Here is a 25,160-nt window from a genome sequence, read left to right as displayed (position 1 = left end):
ACTGGTTAACAAATAAAGTGCTGATTGACCAGTAGCCAGTCAGGAAGTACAGGCAGGACAAGCAGAGAAGAGAATGCTGGGAACAGGAAGGCTGAGTCAGGAGACACTACCAGCTGCCGCCATGAGAAACAAGATGTAAAGATACTGGTAAGCCACGAGCCACATGGCAAGGTATAAATTTATAGAAATGGGTCAATTTAAGATGTAAGATCTAGCCAGCAAGAAGCCTCAGCCATTAGGCCATACAGTTCATAATTAATATAAGCCTCCGTGTGTTTACTTGGGTTTCAGTGGCTGCAGGACTGGTGAGTGAGAGAGATTTGTCCTGACCACTGACAGGCTGGGACACAGGAAAACTTCAACTACAATCCTGTGTTTTCTCTCTATTTTCTCTGTCCCTTCTCTACTTCTAAGTCTCTTACCCCTCATTCCTCAAGAGCTCCTGGGGTAAATAAGTATGGGGGCTGGTCCTCTATACTTGAGGTCATCTTGTAGCCTGGGCAGAAACTCAGTCACTGAACAGCTTGCTCATGCTCTGTGGTTCATTTCAACTTATATTCCTCTGCCTTTTAGGATTGCTGACAAAGTCCCAAAAACCTTCAGGGCCTCCTCAGCCTAGGATCATGAATTTTTGTCAGGATGAATCATCATCACTACCAGCTGCCTATAAACCTTCAGCTCAACACCTTCAACCTCACCACAGGAAAATGGTTTAAATCATCCTCAGGAACCCCAGACAGTCAAAAGTCAAGCCATTTACTCTTCCACTTGCTACAGGTGCATTACCTTGCCTATTTGTCCTCTGTTTGACTGAAAACAACTCCAGTCAAGGCCACTGAACTAATCTTACCAGCTGCTGCCATGGCCGGTTATCCCTCAGTAAAGTTTAACAATTCAAGGCTAGAGATTGCAGCCAAAAGATGAGCCAAGTGGTCTTATGACTCCAGCCTAACAGGTCACCCAATCCTACCAGAAACCTCCAGGCCATCTGTAGACAAACGCTAAGAAAAGGCAAAGTCAGGAGCAGGAAATCAAAAAGTGTACTATGACCTGGGCCCACCCCCATGCAATCTCTGTCCAGACTCCCACCCAGACTAAGGAAGATCCAGATTACGGCAGTTCGGCTGCTTACATGCATAAGTGATACAGCCACAATTTTCCACACAATCTCCAGCCCATATAAGCAGTAAAATCAACCCAGAAGGTTATCTGTCCAAGCTGACATAGTCCCTCCACTCCTCATAGTCCCAGGTCTCTGCACTTATCTGCCTGACTTCATTTTCAGCCCTGTGGACATCAACAGGGGGACCTGGGCCCTCTGCACCCACTATCCTGAGTATCTTCCTTGCTCAGAAAGTGGTGTCCCTGCCTCTGGAATGGGGCTTTCTTCCCATGTGACACATATGAAAAAAAAAAAAATCACTGAGAAACTTAAGAGGTAGTCATATTCCTGTTGTGGAAGATTAGTTGAAGATGGGTTACATTTATTTATGCTGTGGAATATTTCTTTAATGATGCAAAGATGCATTGCATTCTTTTATGTTGCATTTGTTTAACTCTGTGAAGCTGTGTTACTTTGTTTGTCTAAAAACATCTGCTTGGTCTATTAAAGAGCTGAATGGCCAATAGGTAGGCAGGAGAAAGGCTGGCGGGGCTGGCAGGCAGAGAATAAATATAAGGAGAAAAAGGGAAGAGGAAGAGAGAGAAAAGGAGGAGAGGAGGACACTGGGGCCAGCCACACAGATAACAACAGAGTAAGAAGGAAATATATAGAGAATAAAGGTAAAAAGCCAAGAGGCAAACTATAATTAAAGAGAGACAGGATAATTTAAGTTAGAAAAGCTGGCTAGAAATAAACCAAGCTAAGGCTGGGCATTCATAAGTAAGAATAAGTCTCCAAGACTCATTTAGGAGCAGGGTGGTAGGGCCCCAAAGAGTAAAAAAAAACAAAAAAAAACCTACATATTCCTCTTCCAACTCCTTGTTCCCAAGGCCGAAAAGGGCAACCGAGGCAGAAGTCACTAGAGGATCCAGCCCTTCCCTCCAACTACGGCCATTCTGGGATTCCAGGGCTTCCCTGGCAGTTACCAGCAAATGGAAAGAAAACAAGGGTCCCATCCTCTGGGTACTCAGCCCATTCTCTCAAGATGTCCTGGTCCACGCCTCACTCTTCGAAAGGTGCTTTCCTGATCAAGGTTGCCTCTGTCTCTAGGTGATCCTGGACCACTTGGGGGACCACGGCTCAGATCCAAAGCGTTGGCTAGGTGTGGGATCTGTGTGTACTCAGGACCAGAGAGCTCACTAAGGCAGCAGGTACCTTTAGAAGAGGTCCCTGCTAAGTCCCTGAATCCTGAGAATTAAAGTATCTCAAGGTCCACAGAGAGTCCTGATGTCCTAAGAGGGGGACCACCACAGTGGGCTCCGCAAAAACTTCTTTCTCCTGGTGCTTCTGGGCCATGGCCTTGGGCTTCCTGGGGACTTTGGGTCAAGGTCATCAAGAAGAGCACTATTAAGGAACAGCAACCATAACTCCTCCCTCTTAAGCATCTACTCAAAGGTCAGACAAAGCCAATAGTCACCCACCTCCCACTCACCCTCCTAATGTCTTTTTTTTTTTTTTTAACTGAGACAGGGTCTCTCTCCCTCTCCCTCTTTTCTCTGGTCGGAAGAAATCTCTTAAGCTAGCACACAAAATTTTAACAGCTATACTAAACCACTGCCACATCAACTAACCCTGCAATCACAACATCAACACACCTACAGGAAAAAAGAAAATTAAATCTCTGTAACACTTTGCCGACTCAAAACTAGCCAAACAACCTGCCCAAATCCTAACAGTGGTATCTTCTAGCAGCGCTATCATCATTTCTCAGTGAAGGACTAGCAGTGTTTCACTTTGAAACTTTACTGCATATATTTTTTAGCCTATCCCGAGGTTTTGAATGATAATGGATAATAAATTCCCTGAGGTTACTGGGGAGCCAGCAGAAACAACCTAACTTCTCAATTCTAAATACATACATATCTTACTATTAAATACACATATAAAGCATGTCTATATCTGAAAAACAAAGAGAAAAGGAGAGAAAGCAGAAACAGAAAGACAGTGCCCAAACAGTGAAAGTTTTCCCTGTTCTTCCCCTGAAAGGTATAGGAATGAGCAGGACAAACTCTCAGCCTAAATGAAGAGTGTGGGACCCCATTCTGTGACAGAATTCCCTGAGCACCACAAGCACCCCAGAGGCTGGTGGCAACACCTTGTGGAAACAAGTGTGTAAAGAACTTACAGACCGAACTCTGATTTGCATATTACATCCTTCTTTTCATCTTGGTCCTGTCTGCTTACATGTTTCTTAACTACTATAATGCTTAATAACTCAACCCAAAAGTATGCTTACAAGAGTGGTTTTCATTTTAATCCATCTTTAAGCATACTGTGGTTTTTAACTTATCCAAAGTAAAACTAAATATCAAAGCAAATTCCACAGCAATTCTGAAGAAAAAAAGAAAGAATGAAAGAAAAATCCATCAGAACAACTTCTTTCTGGACCACAAGGCACTTCCTCGAGTCAGAGAGAAAAGGCCCCTTCTTAACAGCCCTCCTGGGGTAAGCTAGATGTTACCAGGCTTCCAACTGAGCTAAGAACCCAGTTCTTTGTGGCACAAGTTTTTAAAGGAGCCCTGGAAAGAACTTCAAAGCTCTCTGAGTAGCTCACAGTGATGTGATTAGGACTCAGGGTCTCTCTCTTCCTAGGTATAAGAAACTAATTGGCAAAGCAAGCTTAGCTCTGAAAGGATGGGTGGGTGACAGACATGGGATGTAGGAGGAAGATGGAGAAGGGGCAGGGAGAAGAAAGGGGGACAGATAAGAAAATAAAGACATTTGCAGGTATCTACCGTGTATACAGAAAATGCAGACAAGAGATCCATATTCTATGATGGCATCTCACAACTGCAGAAGTAATTACACATCTCAGCTCCAAGTGCGTGTATCATAAAATTTTCACTGCCAAAGCTTTAAAATGTAAGAATACAAATAATACTATTTCAAAAAAAAAAAAAAAAAAAAAAGCACCAAGTGCTATTCCTTCACAATCTATTTCTGCATTTCTTTTACTATTTCAAAGATGAAAGTAGGACTCAGTTGCACGCTGTTTCCTAGCATTCAACCCCAGACAGCCTCTTTCCTGGGCTTTCCTATGGCAGTGTGCACACAAAGCCAGACGGCCGCTTTCCTATGGCAGTGTGCACAGAAACGTCCAACTTTGCTTCACCACCGCCTTTCCCCTAAATCGAATCACATTTCTGGCTGCCTACTGACTGCCTCTACCCGTGCATTGTTCATTTTCTCTGTGAACTAAAACCATAGTTACAAGTCTATCTTCCTCCTGGAATAACAACAATAATGTTCTATTTCAGTACTAAAAATAATGACTTTGAAGTTTGTAAAACTTCACTTTTATAAATTATTTATAAGCTATTGAGGCTCTTGCTACTTAATATAACCTTAATTTAAACTGAAAACAGGTAAACAGCACTTATTTGGGGCAAAATTGGTGACTACATTAAATCTTACAAAATTCTAGGTAAGCACTGAACCAATTTCTTTAAAATAAAACTCAAAGGCAGCTTATAGAGAAATAAAAAATATCTACTTTCCTCAGTTTTAAAGTTGTACACACACACACACTTATACACATGCATACTCACACACACAAGAAAGCAAAAACAACTGCTTTTAAAACGTCCCTAGGCTTTGAATATTAAAGAACTAAAACTTGGTCAGGGAATACAGCTCAGTGGTGAACACAGATAAAGCCCTAGTTCAATTCCTAGATAGCAAAAACAAAGGACCTTGGAAATTTGAACAGAACCAACCAGGTGTAGTTGTGCATGCGCGCACACAGCTCTCAACACAAAACCCTACAGAGCTATTTCCCAGTATCATAAATCTCATCACCTAGTAAACAATGGAAATAAATCAACAGATTTCACACAGTTCAATTATGTAAAAATCATATCACGTACAAGATTGATTTTTATCTTCAGCCACATGGTGTAAGAGCCCATTAAGGAAAAACTATTTCCTTCAGCCCAAAAGAATAAAGCCTCTGGTCTAGATAGAGACCAAGCCTTGTGGTTGGGCGGGTCAATGACCTAGATAAGGGATCCCCCCCCACCCCCCCCACCCCTTCCCACTCCCCCCACCCCTCCCCACCCCACCCCCCCCCCCCCGCCCTCAGGAAGGCAGAAGCATCCCTAAGAAAGCGGTTTCACCTTCAACTAAAGAAACAGAAGGAAGAATTCCACTTTTTAATGAACTAATGTACTTTTCCTTCCCAGAATTCCCTCTCCATAATGCATTTCCTACATATAAACAGCCAAGAGGTTCTGTGGGATCAGCCCATCTTACAGGCATACCCGTCCCTTCTCTTTAGTCTTCTTTCAGATGCTGGCCAGAGCCTAAGTACGCTTTCTCTGATACTTTGGGCCTCTTCACGCTTTCTCTAATGGTCAGCTTCCTTGCCTGTGGCTGCAGTCTGCTGAGTGGCTGACTTCCACATCCATTTCACCTAAACTGCACGGTTTCTCCATTCTTCTCCATCTCCCTCCTCCCAGGAGCGGCTGACGTTTACAGCTTGCCTAACCTGGGGTTTTTCTTTTAAACTCTAATAAAATTGTCCTCAAACTTCCTTTTCAGTCTGTCCTTAAACTCTTTCATTAATGAGTAAGAATGCCAAAGTGGAGCCCGACTGTCACAGGACTCAGTGGGAGTTTCCAAAATTTCTGGTAACAAAGGCAGTTAAAAAAGAAGATAAAGTATTTGATTGCTTTTAAAGCAACAAACAAACAGCAAACCACTTCAACTAATATTTACAATAGCCCACAGTCTGTAATAGCAGGAATCTGGTGTGGCTAACTGGTGACTAAGACTGAAACATTAATGCAAAAAGCCCTCTTAAAGGAAATATAAGAAAAAAGCTTTAAAAAAATCACCCATCAAAGTGAGCCTAAAAACAACACTAAGGATACTAACCCCGCCATTGTTTAACGTCCAGAGGCACTCTTCATGTCCTTGGATATTACACTGCTACCTCCTTACACACTTTGACTTTGGTATCACTGGAGTTCAACTCCACTTAATACTGTAGAAGATGAACAGTTATAACTTAAATACCACATAATCAGCCTCTAAACTGGACCAAGATAGGTTTCGTGAAATATTAACGTTGAGAAGCTGGAAAGTTAAAGGCCTGTGTTGTTGTAACAGAGCAAGCAAAAATAAATAAATAAAATAAAGTCTTAAAGTGGGCTAGTAACACAAAGGAAGAAAAAACACAAACACAAAAAAAAATTTAAGTAATAATAAAATAGCAGAGCTAACCTACCCCATCAAAAAATAAACCAAATGTTAATGAACTAAACAATCTAATTAAAGGTCAAGAATAAATGCTGTTTAAAAATTCAACTACAAGCTATCTGGGGAAAAAAACCTTTAATACAAAGAAAGGCACACACAGATGCTTGAAACTGAATTTAAAAACATAGACCATACTTCCAGTCAGCATTCAGGGGCAAAAGCAGCTATGCTAACATGACTGGTAATGCTATGAGCAGACTCTGTGTAGCCAAGAAAAAGACACTTCACAACAAGAAAACACCTGAGTTGCAGGAGGACACTTGACACTGACCATACCATACTGAGAAAAGCATACCAAAAGACACATGGATAAAACCATTGTAGACACTCATTTAAAGACAAAGACAATTTCCAACCACAGCTGGAGGTCTTACACTTTCCTCAGCAAATGATAAACTTAGACCAGTGAATTTCCCAGAAACAGATCATTACTTTTCAACAGGGACTAGTTGCCCCAGGTAGACATTTGGTACTATCCAGAGACTGTCCCAAAGGTGAGGAAGAAGAAAGAGCCAATAGCATGTACAGGCTCAAGCACAGGACAGTCTTCCCCATAAAGCACTCTTCTGTATGAAAACCTGTCCATATTTCCAAGGTTAAGAAATCCAGATGTAGATAACATCATCAACAATCCCGACCTCATTCATATGTTAAAAAAAAAAACACTATAAATAAGCCAAAAAAAAAAAAAACCACATGAACATACTGATATAGAAAAGTCATACAGCAAATTACTATATCTGTTCATGATAAAGGTCCTCAACATATTGGACTAAATGTGAACTTTATAAAACTGGTGATGCACACATAAAAACACAACAGCTTACAGCATCACAGTTGATGGTAAAAAGACTGAGTGCCATCTGCTAGCATCAGGACCAGGGCTAGGAGACTGTACACAGTAAGACAAGAATAATGATAATACATGTAGACTAGAAGAGAAATAAAGCTTTCCCATCAGCAGATACATCTGTAGAAATCTCTAAGGAATGTACCAGTGACTCCCAGAACAAATGAAAGCAGCAATGTCATGAATCAGGATCAGGACACAAGGTCAATGGCATTTACATGCAGTAGTAAGTCATAAGTATCTAAAGGATAAAATGTAAAACATATTCCTGAATTTCCAATCTACACAAAAATCAACTCAAAACAGACAAAGGCTCAAATTTAAGAGCTAAAATTATAAAGCTCTTAAAGAAAACAGGAGTGAACCTTTGGGTTGGTAATTTTTCTTCTTTTTTATTAAATGTTTTTATTTATTTTACACACCAATCACAGTTTCCCCTTGCTGTTTCTTAACCATGATACCAAAAACACAGTCAACAAAAGGTTACTAAAAAGGAGAGAGGCATGATGGGGCATATCTGTATTTTCAGCACTCAGTAAACTGAGGAAAGAGAATCACAAGTTCAAGACCAGCCTGGTATTCACAGTGAGTTCAAAGTCAGTCTGGACTGTACAGGAACATGCTGTCAAAAAGAAAAAAAAAAAAAAAAAGATGACCTGGCCTTAATCAAAATATTTTCCTGTTCTGAAAGACATGACCCAAGAAAGTGGTGGGATAAATATATAGAACATGGTAGAATATTTGCAAATTGTAGATGCAAAAGCTTGCATCTAGAATATCTAAAAACAGCTGCAACTCAATAGCTAAAAAGTAAGTAATCCAATGACAAAATAATATTTTTTTGTTTTTATTCTCCTCTCATCTTCTCCCATAAATTATATCCTGACCACAGTTTCCCCTCCTTCTCCTCCCCCCAGCCTCTCCCTCCAACCTCCTCTTTCCCCCAAACCCACCACTCCTCCACCTCCTCTCAGAAAAGAGCAGGCCTAGCAGGGACATCAACCAAAAACACAGTACAGTGAGCTACAATCAGATCAGACATACACAATCCCATCAAGGCTGGATGAGGTAACCCAGTGGAAGGAAAAGGGTCCCACAAGTAGGCAAAAGAGTTGGTGACCACCCCCACTCACACTGTTAGGAATCCCACAAGAACATCAAGCTACTCAGCCTTAACATACATGCAGAGGATCTAAGTGAGACCCCTACAGGCTCCCTGATCTCTGCAAGCACCCATGAGTCTCAGTCAGTTGATTCTGTGGACCATGTTCTCCTAGTGCCCCGACCCCGCTGGTTCCTCAGAGCCTTCCTCCCCCTCTCCCAGAGTTCTGCCTAATGTTTGGCTGTGGGACTCTGCATCTGCTCCCATCAGTTGCTAGATGAAGTCTCTTTGGTCTCTTTGATGACAATTCTGCTTGGCTCCAGTCCTAGAACACTCTGTGGGCAGGACAAACTGTAGGTCAAAGGTTCTGTGGCTGGGTTGGTGTCCCAATCCCTCCACTTGAGGCCTTGCCTGGTTACAGAAGATGACTGGTTCAGCCTCTGTGTTCCCCATTGCTAGGAATCTTTGCTAAGATTACTCTCATAGATTCCATAGATTTTCCATTGCAACTAGGTTTCCACCTCATCCCTGAAATGACCCCCCAATTCAAGTCATTTCTCCCAGTATATTCTCCCTCACCCCACCTCCCACCCCTCATCCCCACCACCACCTGATCACTCCTGTTGCCAACCCTATCCGCCCCCAGTCACCCAAGAAATCTGTTCTATTTCCCCTTCCTAAGGAGATCCTTGTGTTCCCCCTTAAGCCTTCCTTGTTACTTAGCCTCTCTAGATCTGTGTTCCATAGCAAGATTATCTTTTACTTTACAGCTAATATCCACTTACAAGTGAATACATTCCATGTTTGTCTTTCTGGGTCTGGGTTACCTCACTCGAGATGATTTTTTTCTAGTTCCATCCATTTGCCTGCAAATTTCCTGATGTCATTGCTTTTATCTTTGGTTGAAGGACATCTAAGTTGTTTCCAGGTTCTGGCTATTATGAATAAAGCTGCTATGAACATAGTTGAGCAAGTGTCCTTGTGGAAGGATGAAGCATCCTTTAGGTATATGCCCAGGAGAAGTATACCTGGGTCTTGAGGTAGATTGATGCCCAATTTTCTGAGAAACTGCCATATTGATTTCAAAGTGGCTGCACAAGTCTGCACTCCCAGCAGCAGGACACGTCTTAATAGAAGATATGCATCAAAAGAAGCCTGGTATCACTAGGCATCTGGGAAATGCAAATCAGAGCCACACTGAGACACCACCTCACACTACACAAAGACCTTAAACAGAAGACCTTATACTGCTGGAGGGAATCAAAACCAGCAGCCACTTTAGCAAACAACTCACAGTTCCTCAAAAGGTTAAACATGATACCAGGTCAGCCGGCAAGTCTACAGCCGGGTTCATTCACCAGAGAAATGAAAAGATTAAGTTCATACGGAAATGCGCACAAGCCTAAGGCAGCGTCATTCACAACTGGAAGCCTAAGGGTTTGGAAGTTCCATCACTAGGGCTCTCTGAGGGCAATGAGCAGTGAGGCAGCAAGGCACACAATAGCCTGAATTTCAAGCCATCAGCCAAGCCAACAGGACCACTCACCAGTGACCACATGTTGTGGAGTGTTCCTTTACACTGTGTCAGGATGTGTCACTGTGACTGGTTTAATAAAGAGCTGACCAGTCCCAACCTAAGACAGAGCGCCTGTGTGGCCTGGACAGGCCTCTCCATGACGGGGTAAGGTAACCTGCTGACGTCCCATGCAACCTAAGTCAGAAGCTCATTTTTTAGTAAAAGGGGGACCTGTAGGGCCCTGGCCCCCATTTTGGGTAACTGTTGCCTTGCTTGCTGACCTTGACCTTGATATCCTACCAATGCTAACTCCCTCCCGGGTTCCACCCTCCTGAATGCTTAAGATCCTTGTATGTGTATCCTGCATAATGGGCGTTAACAGCTTGGGTGCAAGATTAAAAGTGAACTTCTGCCCTCCGGGGTTCTCCCATTGTGCTGTAAGCCTGTATTTAAGACCTCCTCCCTCCTTCAATAAACGGCATTGGGGGGGGGGATTTATACTGTATCAAGCTGATAATAGAAAAATAAATAATAAATAAAAATTAAAATTAAAAAAAGAGCTGACCAGTCAACAGCTAGGCAGGAGGTAGAGCAGGGACTTCTGGAAAAAGAGAACTCTGGGAGAAGAAAGAGGGAGTCGAATAACCAGAATGGCTATCATGGAAATGAGGTAACGAGTGGGGGGGGGGGGCACATCTTTGATCCCAGCACTGCAGAGGCAGTGGCAGAGACAGGCAGATCTCGGAGTTCGAGGCTATCCTGGTCTACAAAGCTAGTTCCCAAACAGCTAGGGCTACACAGGGGAACCCTGTCTTGAAAAACCAAAAAAAAAAAAAAAAGAGGGAGGGGTAATTTAAGTTATAAGAGCCAGTTAGGAAACAAGCCTAAGCTAAGGCTGAACTTTCATAATTAATAGTAAGTCTCTGTGTCATTTTTTTTTCCTTTTTGTGAGCTGGCAGCCCAAAAAGCAAAATCCGACTACAACCACATACTGTATGACTCCACTGACATAAAACAACCGGAGAAGAGAATATGTAGACACGAAATTGATTGGTGACTGCTAGGACCGGGTCAGGTGGAAAATGGGTGTGAGTTATCAAGGGGGTTTATTGGAGGTGAAAATAAATTCCTGGAATTGACCACGCTGAAGATTGAACAACTTTACAAATATACTTAAAACCACTATTCTTTTACAAGCAAGAACAAAACTCATACTAAGAACACTACAACTGTTCTGAAACAGGGTATGTAGGCTACATCTTGCTAATGACAAAAGTTGATGAAAGAAATGTAAAAAAATCAAAATAGATGGAAAGTAATACCATGCCATGGATAGAATAACAATTGAATGAATAAATCATAAGTACACACCTGTATATTTCTAGAATGGAAAACTAAGCAATAGAAAAGGAAGGAACTGGTGATACAAGGTAACATCTTGGGTGGGTCAACAGCATGATGCTTAGTTTCAAAAGGAAAGAAAAGGCCTGTGTTACAATAATACACTTCCACAGCACCATTTCTGCAGCTCTTCACATCCTCTTTGTGGTGATGAAAGCATACTGTGTAGAGACAGCAATGAGGATTAAATAAGTCAGCTCATGAGGACCAGCTGCTCAGGACCGTCACATACACATGTGCAGTGAAAACAGGAACCCCGAGCTCTACAAGCAGTGACAGCCTTCTCCACTTCCCAGTTTCACATTAAGTGCAGTGAGAGGACAGGAGAGCAGAAGCACCCTGCATCGCTGAGCCTGTGAAGTTCTCACCATTAAAGGATAAACGCAGATGGGCCCCACAGTGCTTCACTGAAGATAATATGCACAACTAAAAAGCAAACATGGCAGTGATATCGATAAATGGCGTCAGTGGCACCAGGATATATATATATAACTCAAAATACAAAGATTTTCAAATTGGTTCCCCAAACAAAATGAAATGAGAGACACATAAACTGTTTCAAAAATGTTAAGATATACTAAGCAAAAACAAGAAGAATCCTGATTATGATGTATATAAAACAACATAGAACTCAAGCCAAAAGGAATAAAAACTTTTATTTGCTTGTTTGTTTGTTTGTTTGTTTAGGTATGGACTTAACAACGTTGCTCTGGCTAATCTGAAACTCACTACGTAGACCAAGCTGGCCTCAAGCTCAGAGCGCTCCTTCTGCCTCTACCTCTGCCTCCCCAGTGCTGGGAGTACAGGTGTGTGCCACTATGCCAAGTCCTTCAAATATTTTAATCACAGAGACTACCTCAAAAGGAAGATACAATCTAAACAACATAATAACCAGCATGGAACTTAGAAATACCTTTCAACCCTAATAATAGAACATGCATTTTTCAAGCATTCATAAAACTATCTTTTTAAAACCTAGGCATAAATTAAGCTACATAGAAAACAAACAGGAAAGTAAGAATGCAATAAAATAATATTAACAGCATAGGTTCTTTTATTATTTTAGATTCACTGCAAAATAATTCCTTATCAAAAAAGTAACACAGACTATGATAGAAGAATTTACAGAAAAGGACATTAATTAATCTACTATAAGCATAATCTACAGAATAACTTTCAGCACTGATAAGGATATCCAAAGCCTTAAATACTAACAGCAACGCAACCTTAAAATTAGAATAAACACATTAAATAAACACACAAAAATGTTGTGGGATTGTCTTTCTGTACGCTGTGAATATGTGTTGCTCTCATTGGTTAATAAATAAAGCTGTTTTGGCCAATGGCAAGGAAGAATAAGGTTAGGTGGTACATTCAAACTGAAGATTAAGATGAAGTGAAGTGCTGCCTCACTGCTCATTGCCCTCAGAGAGCCCGAGCGATGGGGCTTCCAACCCCTTAGGCTTCCAGTTGTGAGTGACGCTGCCTTAGGCTTGTGCGCATTTCCGTATGGACTTAATCTTTTCATTTCTCTGGTGAATGAACCCGGCTGTAGACTTGCCGGCTGACCTGGCATCATGTTTAACCTTTTGAGGAACTGTGAGTTGTTTGCCAAAGTGGCTGCTGGTTTTGATTCCTTCCAGCAGTATAAGGTCTTCTGTGTAGTGTGAGGTGATGTCTCAGTGTGGCTCTGATTTGCATTTCCCAAAGTCAGAGGACAGCCATCCAGCCACCCAAGGAACAAGATACCAGCAGACTGGTTATGCCACAGCTATGTGGCAACACACAGATTAAGAGAAATGGGTTCATTTAAGATGAAAGAGCTAGCTAGCAAGAAGCCTGAGCCATAGATCAAACAGTCTGTAGTTAATATTAAGCCTCTGAATGATTATTTTATAAAACCAGTTGCTGCCTGGGTGGGATCGGGTGGGATCAGGTGGGACCGAGAAACTTCAATCTACACAAAAGCAAGGAATAACTGTTAGTTTCCTTATATGTGAGAACATTTGTGATTATGCAGGGAAATGTTTTGATAAAGTTTCAGACACAGGGTCCTAATGTCTACAGCATGCTTCCACATGATAAGCACACACAGCCACATACACACACACATGCACTCACATGCAAATGAAGTAAAATTACAAAATGCTAACTGCTGACTCTGGAGGTTTTGTGGGAATTCATGTCACCGGTTCCTGCTGCAATGGTCAGATAACTACAAAAATATAATCCTACCTAAATGCTAAAGTCAATTATGCCACAGTGATTAAAGGATGCTTCTAGAAAAAGGCCTGTCATTTTCATCAGTCATGATAAGCTGTCCCTGCTCTAGTAAACACTCTCCCACCCAAAAGGAAAAAAACAAAAAACAGGTTTAAAGTTTCATGTGTGACTAATAGATCTTTTGAACATGTTTTCAAAACCAATATACACATTTTAAAAGTGATTCAAGGTGCCATCAGCAGAATAACTCTCATTAATTACATGCAAAAAAATTAAAAAAAAACAAGTTATGCTTACCATGCACATATCTGTGCTGTTCTAATTATCTTTTCATATATTAACTAAATCAACTGAAAGCATGATAGACTATCATTACTCCCATTTTTTCAGAGAAAGAACAAGTCAGAGGAGACACAGTTAGTGGCAGAGCCAGACTATTAAGCCAGAGGTTGGCTCTGAAGTCCCCACCTGAGCTCTGTGCTGTGCTGTCCTTTGAGGGAGAATAAAACCTGTTTTGAATTCTCAGGCGTTACAACATCCACGAGGTCTCTGAGTTTAGCAATGCATGCAGTGACAAATTCGTTCTTATGCAAGGCCTTAACATCAGCTATCTCTGCCTTCTGACTCAACAACTTACATAACGTTCTACGGATGGTATGAATGAGTTCACATGGAAAATTTTATGTGAATAACAATAGAAAAAAAATTGTTCACAAGATTCCTTACAGAGGGCAATTGCTATGAAAGGGTAGTCAGTGACCCTTCAGCAGGGACCAGACCTAGATGGCAACAGAAAATTTATTAACTTCCTTAGGTATAACAAAGGTGCTATACAGTAAAGGAAATGGGCTGCCTCTGGAATTTGCATAAGCATGCTATAATATATAATTAGGCTGTATCACAGAACCTTCTATTACTTAATTAAAAAGAAGCTAGTATTTCTGTTCACTATTTTATATTTACATTTCTTTATTTTTGTGTTGCATCTTTACAATATCCTTATATTTATTTTATAGACAATAAACATAATGTTCATGTAGAATTAATTTCAACCAAACAGCTACACAATGGAAAAAATGCGTAGAGAAAGGTTTCTCATCCCTGTGGAATAATGAGTAATAAGCAAAAATACAATCAAATTCTCTCAGGTAACTAATTCTACTAAACATGTAGACATGTAAAATTTACCTGCTTTTCCTCTCAATTAGAATGGCCACATACGAGGCTGGGAGAGCAGCACCAAAGCCAGGAGTCCATGAGTAGAATTTTCCAAGTATCTTCCTGAAATTCAAATTTGGAATTTTTGTATGAAATTCCTTGTTGGTCATTTCAGCCCTTACAAACAGAAGCTTCTCTTCTCCACCCACCTTTTATCCAGGAACCCCACAGCACCCCAGATCCACCGAGTCCCAGACCAGATGCACGGTCCCTCTCCTCAGCACTCACAGCACTCACAGCAGGTCTGCAGAACATGTCAGCTGTTTCTGCAAGCATCGCCAGTGTTCTTGTTGAGATGGTGGTCATGGATGCTGCTTGGCTTAGATCTGGTTTGGTTTTATGAGACACAGTTTTACTGTGCATTCCATAATGCCCTTTAGCTTACCATGGAGCCCAGGCTAGCCTCTGTCTTCTACCTTCTCTCTTGGGTGTGGGATGTGCCACCACTGACTCACAAGTGGTATTTCAAAAGGGATTGCTTCTACACTTTACAACCCTTCATGTTTTCTTGCAGCACTTACTGAAGTATTATATATTTTTTAGCTTTATGTGGATACTAGTTCTTATTTATTAACATTAGTTATTGAAAGTAGGAATCTTCATAGTACCCAAAATATTACAAATAGCTTAACTGATTATGTTTCCAAACAAATTAAGAGACATGAGAAATATATGTTTTTGAAAGGGGTTCTCACTTTGTAGCTCTGACTGGCCTGGAACTCACTTATGTAGTCCAGGCTGGCCTCAAACTCCTAAACCACTAGAGTGCTAAGATAAAAGTCATGCGCCACTATACCTTGCTTCAGATATGTGACATGTTTTTCTTTCAAAACATGCTCCTAAGAAAAAGAGAACTAGCTTCTAAATGTAAGAAATGATCTGAACAAAATTGATCAGTAGCTGTATGTGTGTGTGTGTGTGTGTGTATATAGAGAGAGATGTGCATATATGTATACATACATGTCTATATATGCATATGTGTGTATATATATGTACATTTGTGTGTGTATTTATATATATAATATATATATATATATAATATGGGGGATTGTGGAGGGCAGGCAGAGAAAGACAAGGATCAAGAATCTGAGAAATGATCTTTTTCACTGAAGTCTGGGTTTTTTTAACTGCCATGAACACTTAATGAGCACTTATAAGACATTAAAACATTTTGTCTGAAAGCCTGCAAGGAGGTTTCCCTTACAGGATCTACCAAGCTATTGAATATAAGCTCTAGAGGAAAGGGGACTTAGGAAGACAGCTCCAGGGAGAACACCGACATTATCTTACTGTTAAATCCATTATGCTTCCACTGTTTAGCCAGGCAGTCCACAGAACAGTGTGTGGCCATAGCAGCTTCCAGGGCAGTCAGTACCTGAGGCTCTAACGAGTTTTGGCACTGAGGAGACCACAGGCTCAAGGTCTTTACACAGATGTCCAAGTCAATTTCAAGATACAATCTTCTCTGTAGCATGAAACTTTACTGGTTACTGGCTCCACTATGTGAAACTTATAAATACTATGGCTCCAAGAAAAAATTCTATAAGAGCCATTTGGAAATTATATGCTTAATTCTAACTAAAAGATACAAAACTACTTTAGACAACCCAAGGATGAGGATAACATGAAGTGACTTTTAACTTGACAGATATAAATGTTTGCTTCCAACAGCAGTGAGAAGTTGCTAAGAACAGCACTCAAAAGGCTGAAAGTCGAACTGTATCAATCAGACAGCAGGAAGCACAGGTATGGAATACAAGCCGAAATCAGAACACTGTCCAGCTGGAGGAGATGCCAGGAACTTACTCACTCTTTGAGGCACAACCACGTGTCTTTTATGGACCCTACTTTATATGATAGTTGCTTTGAATTTCTGGTCATTCCTGAATTCTGATCCTGATGAGAAATCCTGACCAACAATCTCAGAACTACAGTAGGCTTTAGAAAAGGAAGGTTATATTGAAGTGCTTTTGCTGCATAATCAGGCCAGTAATTTGAAATTTACATCATGAGGCCAAGATCTAAGGCTCCTGTTTTGACAAATTTTCTTGGAGGTAAATGTTATTTCACAAATTAAACTAGAAAGAGAGTAACCTGAATCACAATTATGCAAATAGACCTTTGTTGCCATGGGGTTTGAATGATGATAGACCCTATAGGCTCACATATTCCAATGTTTGATTCCCAGTTGGTGGAGTGTTCAGGAGGGTGAGAAGGTATGGCCTCCTAGGAGGAGTTGTGTCACTGGGGTTGGGGAGAATGGGGGTGGAAGAGGTGGGGGGATGGCTCTGAGGCTTAAAAAGCCCACACCAGGCCAGTCTCCTCTCTTGCCTCTTTCCCCCACTGTCCCTCCCTCTTCCTCCCCTCCCTCTTCTCCAACCACCTGTGGATCAGGATCAGCTTGTGTATTCCCAGCTACTGCTCCAGTGCCACACTGCCAGCAGCCAGCTCCCTGCCGTGCTCATCATGGACTCGCACCTCTGAAACTGTATGGAAGGCCCCAATGAAAGGCCCTTGTAAGTTGCCTCAGTTGTGGTGTTTCTTCACAGCAACAGTTTCCATTTCAATATAGCAAACTCATTAACATGCAGTGGTGATCATGAGCACCAACCTTAAAACACAGAAGAAAGTAATATACAAGGCCCCATTAGCGGTCAGGAAAGAGGCGGACTGGAGGATCTCAGGGAGCAGCTTGTACAGGTAATACTCCAGCTTCCGCTTCCGGAGAACGGCTGCAATCTGGAAAAAGAGAGGCTCTGTTATTTCAGCCAATCACTTAGATTCACTCTTATGTGGAAGCCACTGAATAAAAGCATATGCTAAAGACTAAAGTAAAAAAACTCTGCCTGTTTCCTAGCTCCTCTATATGAACAAAGTTTTAGAACAGACGATGTTTGCATTCACTTAATTTGAAAATATCAATAGCTTTCATCACATGATGAGTCAGCTCCAAGACAGGCACATGATGCGTGAGCTTCAAGGTAGGTAAATGTAATAAAAACAAAAATAAGAATAAAAAAGTCATAATAAAAATAATTACAACATGGTCACATGATGAGTGTGAAAGGTAGGTATGTGTAAAGCCGTAAAGGCAGTTTTCAAATAAAAAACATACTTTAGAAAAGAAAAGGTAACTTGCCATCCAAATAAAATGGCATGCCACAGCAAAGCTCCATTAGCCATTACCAGCCCAGCACCCTCAGAGCACCTCAGTGACTGATACCAAAAACACAGCAATGACTCAGGGACTCAAACAGTGGCTGTGAGGGATAAAGGAGAGGCATAAAAAAAAAGCATCAAATTAATGACTTCTGGCATTCTAGGGCCATGGGGGGGGGGGAATCAAGACCTTAAAGATGGGCCAACAAGCTGCCTCAGAGGACAAAGGCACTGCGCCCAAGCCTTGGGATCTGAGTGAGTGCCATCCCCAGAAGACACGTGGTAGAAAGAGAGAAGCTACTCCTACATACTGTCCTCTGATGACGACATGGGAAAGCCCTAAATACTACAGACATCCAAAAATTAAAACCTGTAAGTGGTTCACCTTTTAATTTTAAGTTGAAAAATATTAACCTTTATGATTCAGCTCTTAATTTTAAATTGAAAATACATATTTGTTTGTTTATTTTGGTTCTGGTAAACTTTGAATTTAAAAGGATGATTTCCAGATTAAATTAAAACCACCAAAACTCTAGAATAATATAAAAAATCAAAATATGAGTCTACTCTGAACACAATATTAATGTTACAGGGAATTAAGTAAAAACTGATCATACTATGCCCCTGATAGGGATCTAACAAGCAGTTGTGGGCACTCTAATGCACGTGGAGGGTCACTGGAGTGGGGTAACGCGGGCAGGCCAAAGGTTCAGGGAGGAAGAGAGCAGCTGAACTGACAGTAACAGTACTCACAGGTGAAAGGGAATCTTTGGCCAGAGTTGTGAAACCTCACCAAAGGAACAAAGGTTAGAGCAGATTAGGGAATCAGAGAAGTGTAAGAAAGAAAGGCTGAAAGCCTCTTCCTTCATCCCCTATCTTTCTGGAGAGATCACTGCCTGAGGTCAGAGACCAGCAACTCCAGTGGCCTTTTCTAAGGTCTTATTTCACCCTTAAGGTCTCTGAAACTGACTATCTCTCCTATTGCAACTCAACAGCCATGCATACGGAAGAGATGGCCCAGTCCTACCTTCAAGGAATACAAAAGTGGGGGTGGGGGAGATAACAAATCATAATATGGCAGTGTGCTAATCGGAGAAAGGTGCTGTGATGAAACTATGCACCGCCAGAGAACAAACAAGAGACTTGCCTTTAGTCAGCTTCTCTTCACTGTGACAAGACCCCTGTGGTAAAGAGCTTGCCAGGAGGAAAGGGTTTGGCGCTCAGTTTCAAGGGTCCCTGCTCAGGAGCTGGCTCTGTGCTTTTGTGTGTGGCGAGGCAATACATCAGAGTGGGAACACATGGCAGCCAGAAATCAGGGGAGAGAAACAAAAAGGAGCCACGGTTCCAATCCTCCCTTCAGTGGTCCCCAATGACCTAACTTCCTCCCACCGGCCCTGCCACTAAGGCTTCCTCCATCTTCCAATAGCACTGGAGTCAGGGAACTAAGCCTTCAACACATGGGTCTTTGGGGGGATTCAAAATCTACTGTACATGTCATGTTCATGATTGGATGTCCATTCTCCCTGATGTGAAATGCAGGTCAGGTCCAACACAATTCCTATCACACTGCTAAAGAGATCTCTGAGAACATAAATAGACTATTCTGTAATCTACATAGAAAGCAAAGGAAAGAGACTCACTATAAATAAGAATAAACAAAATGTAGAAAAAGGAGCTACTGAATCTGACTGTACACTATTGACAATGCAACAGAAAAACAGATGACTGGAACAATACAGAACCAAGAAGTTCCTCCAAATACATCTAATACAACTCCACAGAGGGAAGAAAGTCTTTTCAATAGACGTGGTGGAACTAGGGGCCATCCACAAGTTAGAAAGAGAGAGGCAGAAGGAACAGTAACCTAGGTTTCATATTTTGTGCAAAAAGCAATTCAAAATGGATCACAGACATTATATAATGTAGAAAACTACAAAAACTTGTGGGGGAAAATGGAGAAAACTTTAAGACAATGAGGCAAAGCAAAGAGGTTTTAGACTTGACACCAAAAGTGAAAGAGACATTTGATATACTGGACTTCATTTCTTGGTGGAAGACTTGTCAGGAGAACAAGTGCAGAATAGGGGAAAAATAGAAAGCCCACCTCTAATGAAAGACTAACATCTCATTATGTTTCTATACGTGTGTGTGCATATATATACAGAAATCTTAAAGTCAGCAATACAAACACAATCCAATTAGAACAAAGACAGGAAAAGACATTCTCAGAACAGAATTTATAAATAGCAAATAAATGATTAGGAAAATGTTAATTACAATTACAATGAGCTGTCATGATATGACCATCAGAATGGCTAACATGAAACCCAGTGGCAGGCCTGGGAAGGTGGCTCTGGGAGTAAGGGGCTTTCTGTGCAGACATGAGGGCCTGAGTTCAGATCCCAGCACCCACACAAAAACCACACACAAACCTGGGGCGCCACTGTGTATCTGTCAACCGGCTCCGAGACGCAGAGACAGATAGAGCTCACAGGCGCCCCAACCAGCCAGTGAAGCTGAAATGAGGCGTTTCCAGTGCAATCAAAGGCACTGTCCCAAAAAAGGAAGGTGGACAAGTGACAGAGGAACACACCCGACATGGACACCGACTCTAACCCCCACATGTAGATCTCTCTCTCTCTCTCTCTCTCTCTCTCTCTCTCTCTCTCTCTCTCTCTCTCATCTCTCTCATCTCTCTCATACACACACACTCACATACACGTGTCCACACCTTACAAAGGCACACAACACACAATGACAAAAACAAATGCCAGCAACAGTTCAAACAACCTGTGCACTTGTCTGTCATGTGTTGCTGGTAAAACTGTAATATGATAAAGATATGCTACAGGACACTTTGGCAGTTTGTTGAAAAACTAATCAAGCAACTGCCATGGGAGCAGTAATTGCTGTCCTGGGTATTTATTTATCTCTAAGAAATAAAAATTCATGTTAACAAGACACTTGTGTACAAATGTTTATAACAGCTTGGCTCATAATTGTCAAATTATGAAACCAGATGTTATTCAATAGGTGAGTGGTTTAACAAACTGAGATGTGTCCATGGAATAGCTACTACCCCACAATTTAAAAAGGGCCCAAATCACAGCTCTCAGCCTTGGGCAGAGAAACTTCTTATTGCAGAGGGTAGTGGTTAATGCAGAGCTCATTGAACTGCTCAAACTGCTGAGAATAAGAAACTGTGAGCAGTCAGTCATGCTGAACACCCATATATGTCAATCCCCTCTCCCCAAAAAGGTTCAAAAAACATCATGCAGGAGGGAGCGGAACAAATATAAAAGCTGAGGACAGAGACGCATGCTGTCAAAGGCTGACCTCTGTGGCTGTCACACAAAGGAGCTCACAGCAGCTGGTGTTGGTAGCCTGCACAAGACCGCCACAAGATCCAGAGCTTTACAAAATCTAGCATGGAGGAGGAAGGGGCTGCTGATGCCCCATGCTTAGCTGAGGGGCTAATGGTGGGAATGGAGGGTCATTTTTCTTTAGGGTTGGAGATAACCATTGGTTAGTTGCCCATGCCGCTGTGGATGACCTCACACACTATGCATAGGAACAGCACTAATTGGGGTTAGTAGGTTAAAAAAAAAAAAAAACTACATGAAATTGACATGCAAGTGGGAGACAAGTTGTAGGGAGAAGGGGGGCTGGATGGAGGAGTGGGGATTAAGATACACTGTACACATGTGTTTTGGCAAGTTTTGACTACTTGATACAACCTAGAGTTATCTGAAAGGAGGAACCTTCAATAGAAAAAAATGCCTTCTTAATATCTGTCTGTAGGGCATGTTCTTAATTAGTGACTGATGGCGGAGGGCCCAGTCCATTGTGGATGGAGCCATCCCTGGGCTACTGGCCCTGGGTTCTGTAAGAAAGCAGGCTGAGCAAGACATGGAGAGCAAGCCAGTAAGCAACACCCCTCCATGGCCTCTGCATCAGCTCCTGCCTCCAGGCTCCTGCTCTGTTTCAGTTCCTGCCTGACTTCTTCAGTGACAGACTATGATGTGCAAGTTTAAGCCAAATAATCCCTTTGCTCTCCATCTTGCGTTTGGCCATGTTTCAACACAGCAAGAGTAACCCTAATTAAGAAAACATGTATGAAATTTTCAAAACAAATTTTAAAAGGAAAAAAGACATAAAACAGTAATATGAAACAGCCTATGCTAAGGTAAAAGGGCCAATCTCAAAGGATCACACACTGTACACTTCCATACTTGTATAACACTGTTCTGATGACAGGTGTACAAATGAAGAATAAATTACTGGCTGACGGAAACTAAAGGGAGAAGGATGAGGAAGATAGAAGCTATAAAAAGCCAAAGGCAAGGATGCTTGCTCTGACAAAATTGCTCTATGTCTTTTTCTTAATGTGAATTGGTGTTTTGCCCATCCATAATCTGCACCATGCGCATGCAGTGCCCTTGGAGACCAGAAGGGGAAGTCCAATGCCCCAGAAACAGCATTATAGATGGTGGAGAGACAGCCTGAATGTGCTAAGAATTGAACCCAGGTCTTCAGGAAGAGCAGGCAGTGCACTTAGCACTGAACCAAGTCTCCAGCCCCTATTCTGTGTCTTTGTGTCTATGTCTCTATCCACATTTGTGTGTAGTCTATGCATGCGTACATTTCTGTGTGCCTCTGGGAGCCAAAGGTCGATGTCCAATGTCTCCCTTGATCTCTGTCTACCTCGTTTTGTAAGTCTCTCATTGAACCTGGAATCACAGATTCTACTACACTAGTTGGCCAGTGACCCAGAGTCCTCCTGTCTCTGCCTCCCAGTCACCAGGATTACAAGCACAAAGCTCCATGCACAGCAGCTTATATGAGTGGTAACAATCTAAACTCAGGTCCACCTCCTGCTTTTTTTTTTTTTTCCTAAAGGGTCTCACCATGTAGCTCGGGCTGTCCTGGAACTCACAGAGATCCATCCACCTGCCTCTGCCTCCCTAGTGCTAGGTTTAAAGGTGTGCACCACTATACCCAGCTCAGGTCCTCCTACTCATTAACTAAAGCCCTTTACCAACTGAGCCATCACCCAGCTTATATTCTGTCTTGACTGTATCAATGGCAGTACTTTACTGAATTCCTGTTGTACTGTCTGGCAAGAGGATACCATTGGAAGAAACCGGATAAAAAGTTCACGGGATCACTATTATTTCTTCCAGCTGTATCTTAATCTACTTTTACCTCAAAATAAGGAATTCATTTTGTTTTTAAAAGTGTATTCAAAAAGCCCCCACATACTTTAGACTGCCATCGGAGAAGTACCCCCACGAAACACACACACCAAAATCATGAAAATGAAAAGACCATACAGAGTGCTGGTGGGAACAGGGCACAAATGAAGTCCTCATATTGCTGGTGATACTGTAAAAGTGGTCCAGCTCCTGTGGAAAGCTGTTTGATAATACGGACTACATCTAATCATGCATCTACTCTCATGAGTCAGTAATTCTACTCCTGGGTGTATGCCCAGAATAGACAATGTTTCTTTCCACCAAAACACCATTCTCCAGCATCTGCAATCAACCACAAATACCAGTATAATCTAAATGTCCACTAACGGGAAAGTAGAGAAATTTGACATTTGTATAATATTGGTAAAAGCAAACTGTACAGTCTGTTGAAATAAAGGGAAAACCTGACACAAAGCTCAAGAAATCAGGACTTTCTTGTCACTGTGCTGTTATCCAGCGCTTGCAGCCAGGGTTTACAAGTCACTGAGACACTGATACTCTGAGCAGTCTATGGCCGGGAGAAGCCTAGAGTCCAGGCAGAGTGATCACACAAGTGTTCCAGTATGCGACATAACATTCTCATTCTCCATGCACACAGAGTGCTACAGGATGAACAGCTTAAAACCCTGCCTAAGCAAACAAGACACCAGCAATTGGCCGGCCTTGAAGTCATTTCTAAAACTCTCATACTCAGATGGGACATCAAACAACTTCAGAAGCATCACTTCTTATCTCAAAGACCTTTCACTGTTCATATGCTCTGACCTAGTAACTCTATGCTAACTCCTTGTGAACTTTTCACTTTTCATATAAAAATTTAGCTGAACACAAGGTATATCATAAAATTATGGCTAAACTATATATAAAGATTTATATTTATGTAGTATTGTTTTAGAAGATTAATGATATCTAAAAATAGGACATATAAAAGGAAAAAGACAGACTGCAAAACAGTAATGGACATATATGAAAAATACTAAAATGCAATGCATTGCTATCACTAAATGGTGTATAAATTGCTAATTTTCTTCTTTTGCCATTATATATTCCAGGCATTCTATATAAAACGTGTTATAATTTATAACAGGGTGAGGACTTAGTATGAGAAAGTAACAATTACTAATTATTTAAAATATGACTAGGAAATAGCAATAACCACAAAGATATAATACAAAACAATCACATTTGATTTTTACTCTCCACTCCACAACAATTTGTATGGAGGATCCTTGTTTACATGTTTCGAGTCCAATTTCCTCACTTCTTAAATAAAGAGGGGAAGGGGCTAGAGTAATGGCTCAAAGGTTAAGACCATTTGCTGCTCCTGCAGAAGACCCAAATTTGGTTCTCAGGGCCCACAACCGCAACTCACAACTATCTGTGACTCCAGTTCCGGAGGACCTAACTCCCTCTTCTGGCCTCCAGTGGCATTGCACACATGTGGTACACATCCATACAGGCAAAACACATAAAATAAAAATCTTTTTTTTTTTTTTTTTTTTGGTTTTTCAAGATAGGGTTTCTCTGTGTTGTTTTGGTGCCTGTCCTGGATCTCGCTCTGTAAACCAGGCTGGCCTCAAACTCACAGGGATCCGCCTGCCTCTCCTCCCAAGTGCTGGGATTAAAGGCATGTGCCACCACAGCCCAGCAAAATAAAAATCTTTTTTAAAAAATATAAATCAATCAATAATGAAGAGGCTAATTAAATATCATAGTGAGCTCCTGTTTCACCTTTAAGAAAAAACTGTGGTGTTTTTTTTAAAATAAATGATAATGGAAATATCAGGTATCAGTGGATACAGATACAATTAACAAAACTCTTACACTATATGCAAAAAGTGCTGAGATGGACCTCAGACCTGAATTCCATAAAATATTGAAACATAAGCAAACACCTTTGTGAATATGACAAGCATGTGTCAAGGAACAGTGGCAGCATGAGCAAACTCATGAGGGGACAATGTAGACCAAGCCAATGAACAAAAAGTGCAGACAGAGGAGAGACAAACTTATGA

The 25,160-nt window shown here is 41.4% G+C and overlaps 1 protein-coding gene across 2 annotated transcripts in view; it reads right to left on the bottom strand.

The window, feature by feature from the left end:
* Positions 1-25,160, bottom strand: part of Tmem135 (transmembrane protein 135) — a 200,616-nt gene that overhangs the window by 158,144 nt on the left and 17,312 nt on the right. For both annotated transcript variants that reach the window (XM_028894961.2, XM_028894962.2), the window contains exons 2-3: positions 17,343-17,470; positions 14,702-14,794 (exon numbers count right to left, since the gene is read on the bottom strand). In XM_028894961.2, the coding sequence (XP_028750794.1) occupies positions 14,702-14,794; positions 17,343-17,470 (221 nt within the window). The remainder of the gene's footprint in view (positions 1-14,701; positions 14,795-17,342; positions 17,471-25,160) is intronic.

The sequence above is a fragment of the Peromyscus leucopus genome, chromosome 1 (assembly GCF_004664715.2).
Source record: "Peromyscus leucopus breed LL Stock chromosome 1, UCI_PerLeu_2.1, whole genome shotgun sequence".
In the NCBI taxonomy this organism is placed as follows: Eukaryota; Metazoa; Chordata; class Mammalia; order Rodentia; family Cricetidae; genus Peromyscus; species Peromyscus leucopus.
This window is presented reverse-complemented; position numbering and strand designations above follow the sequence as displayed.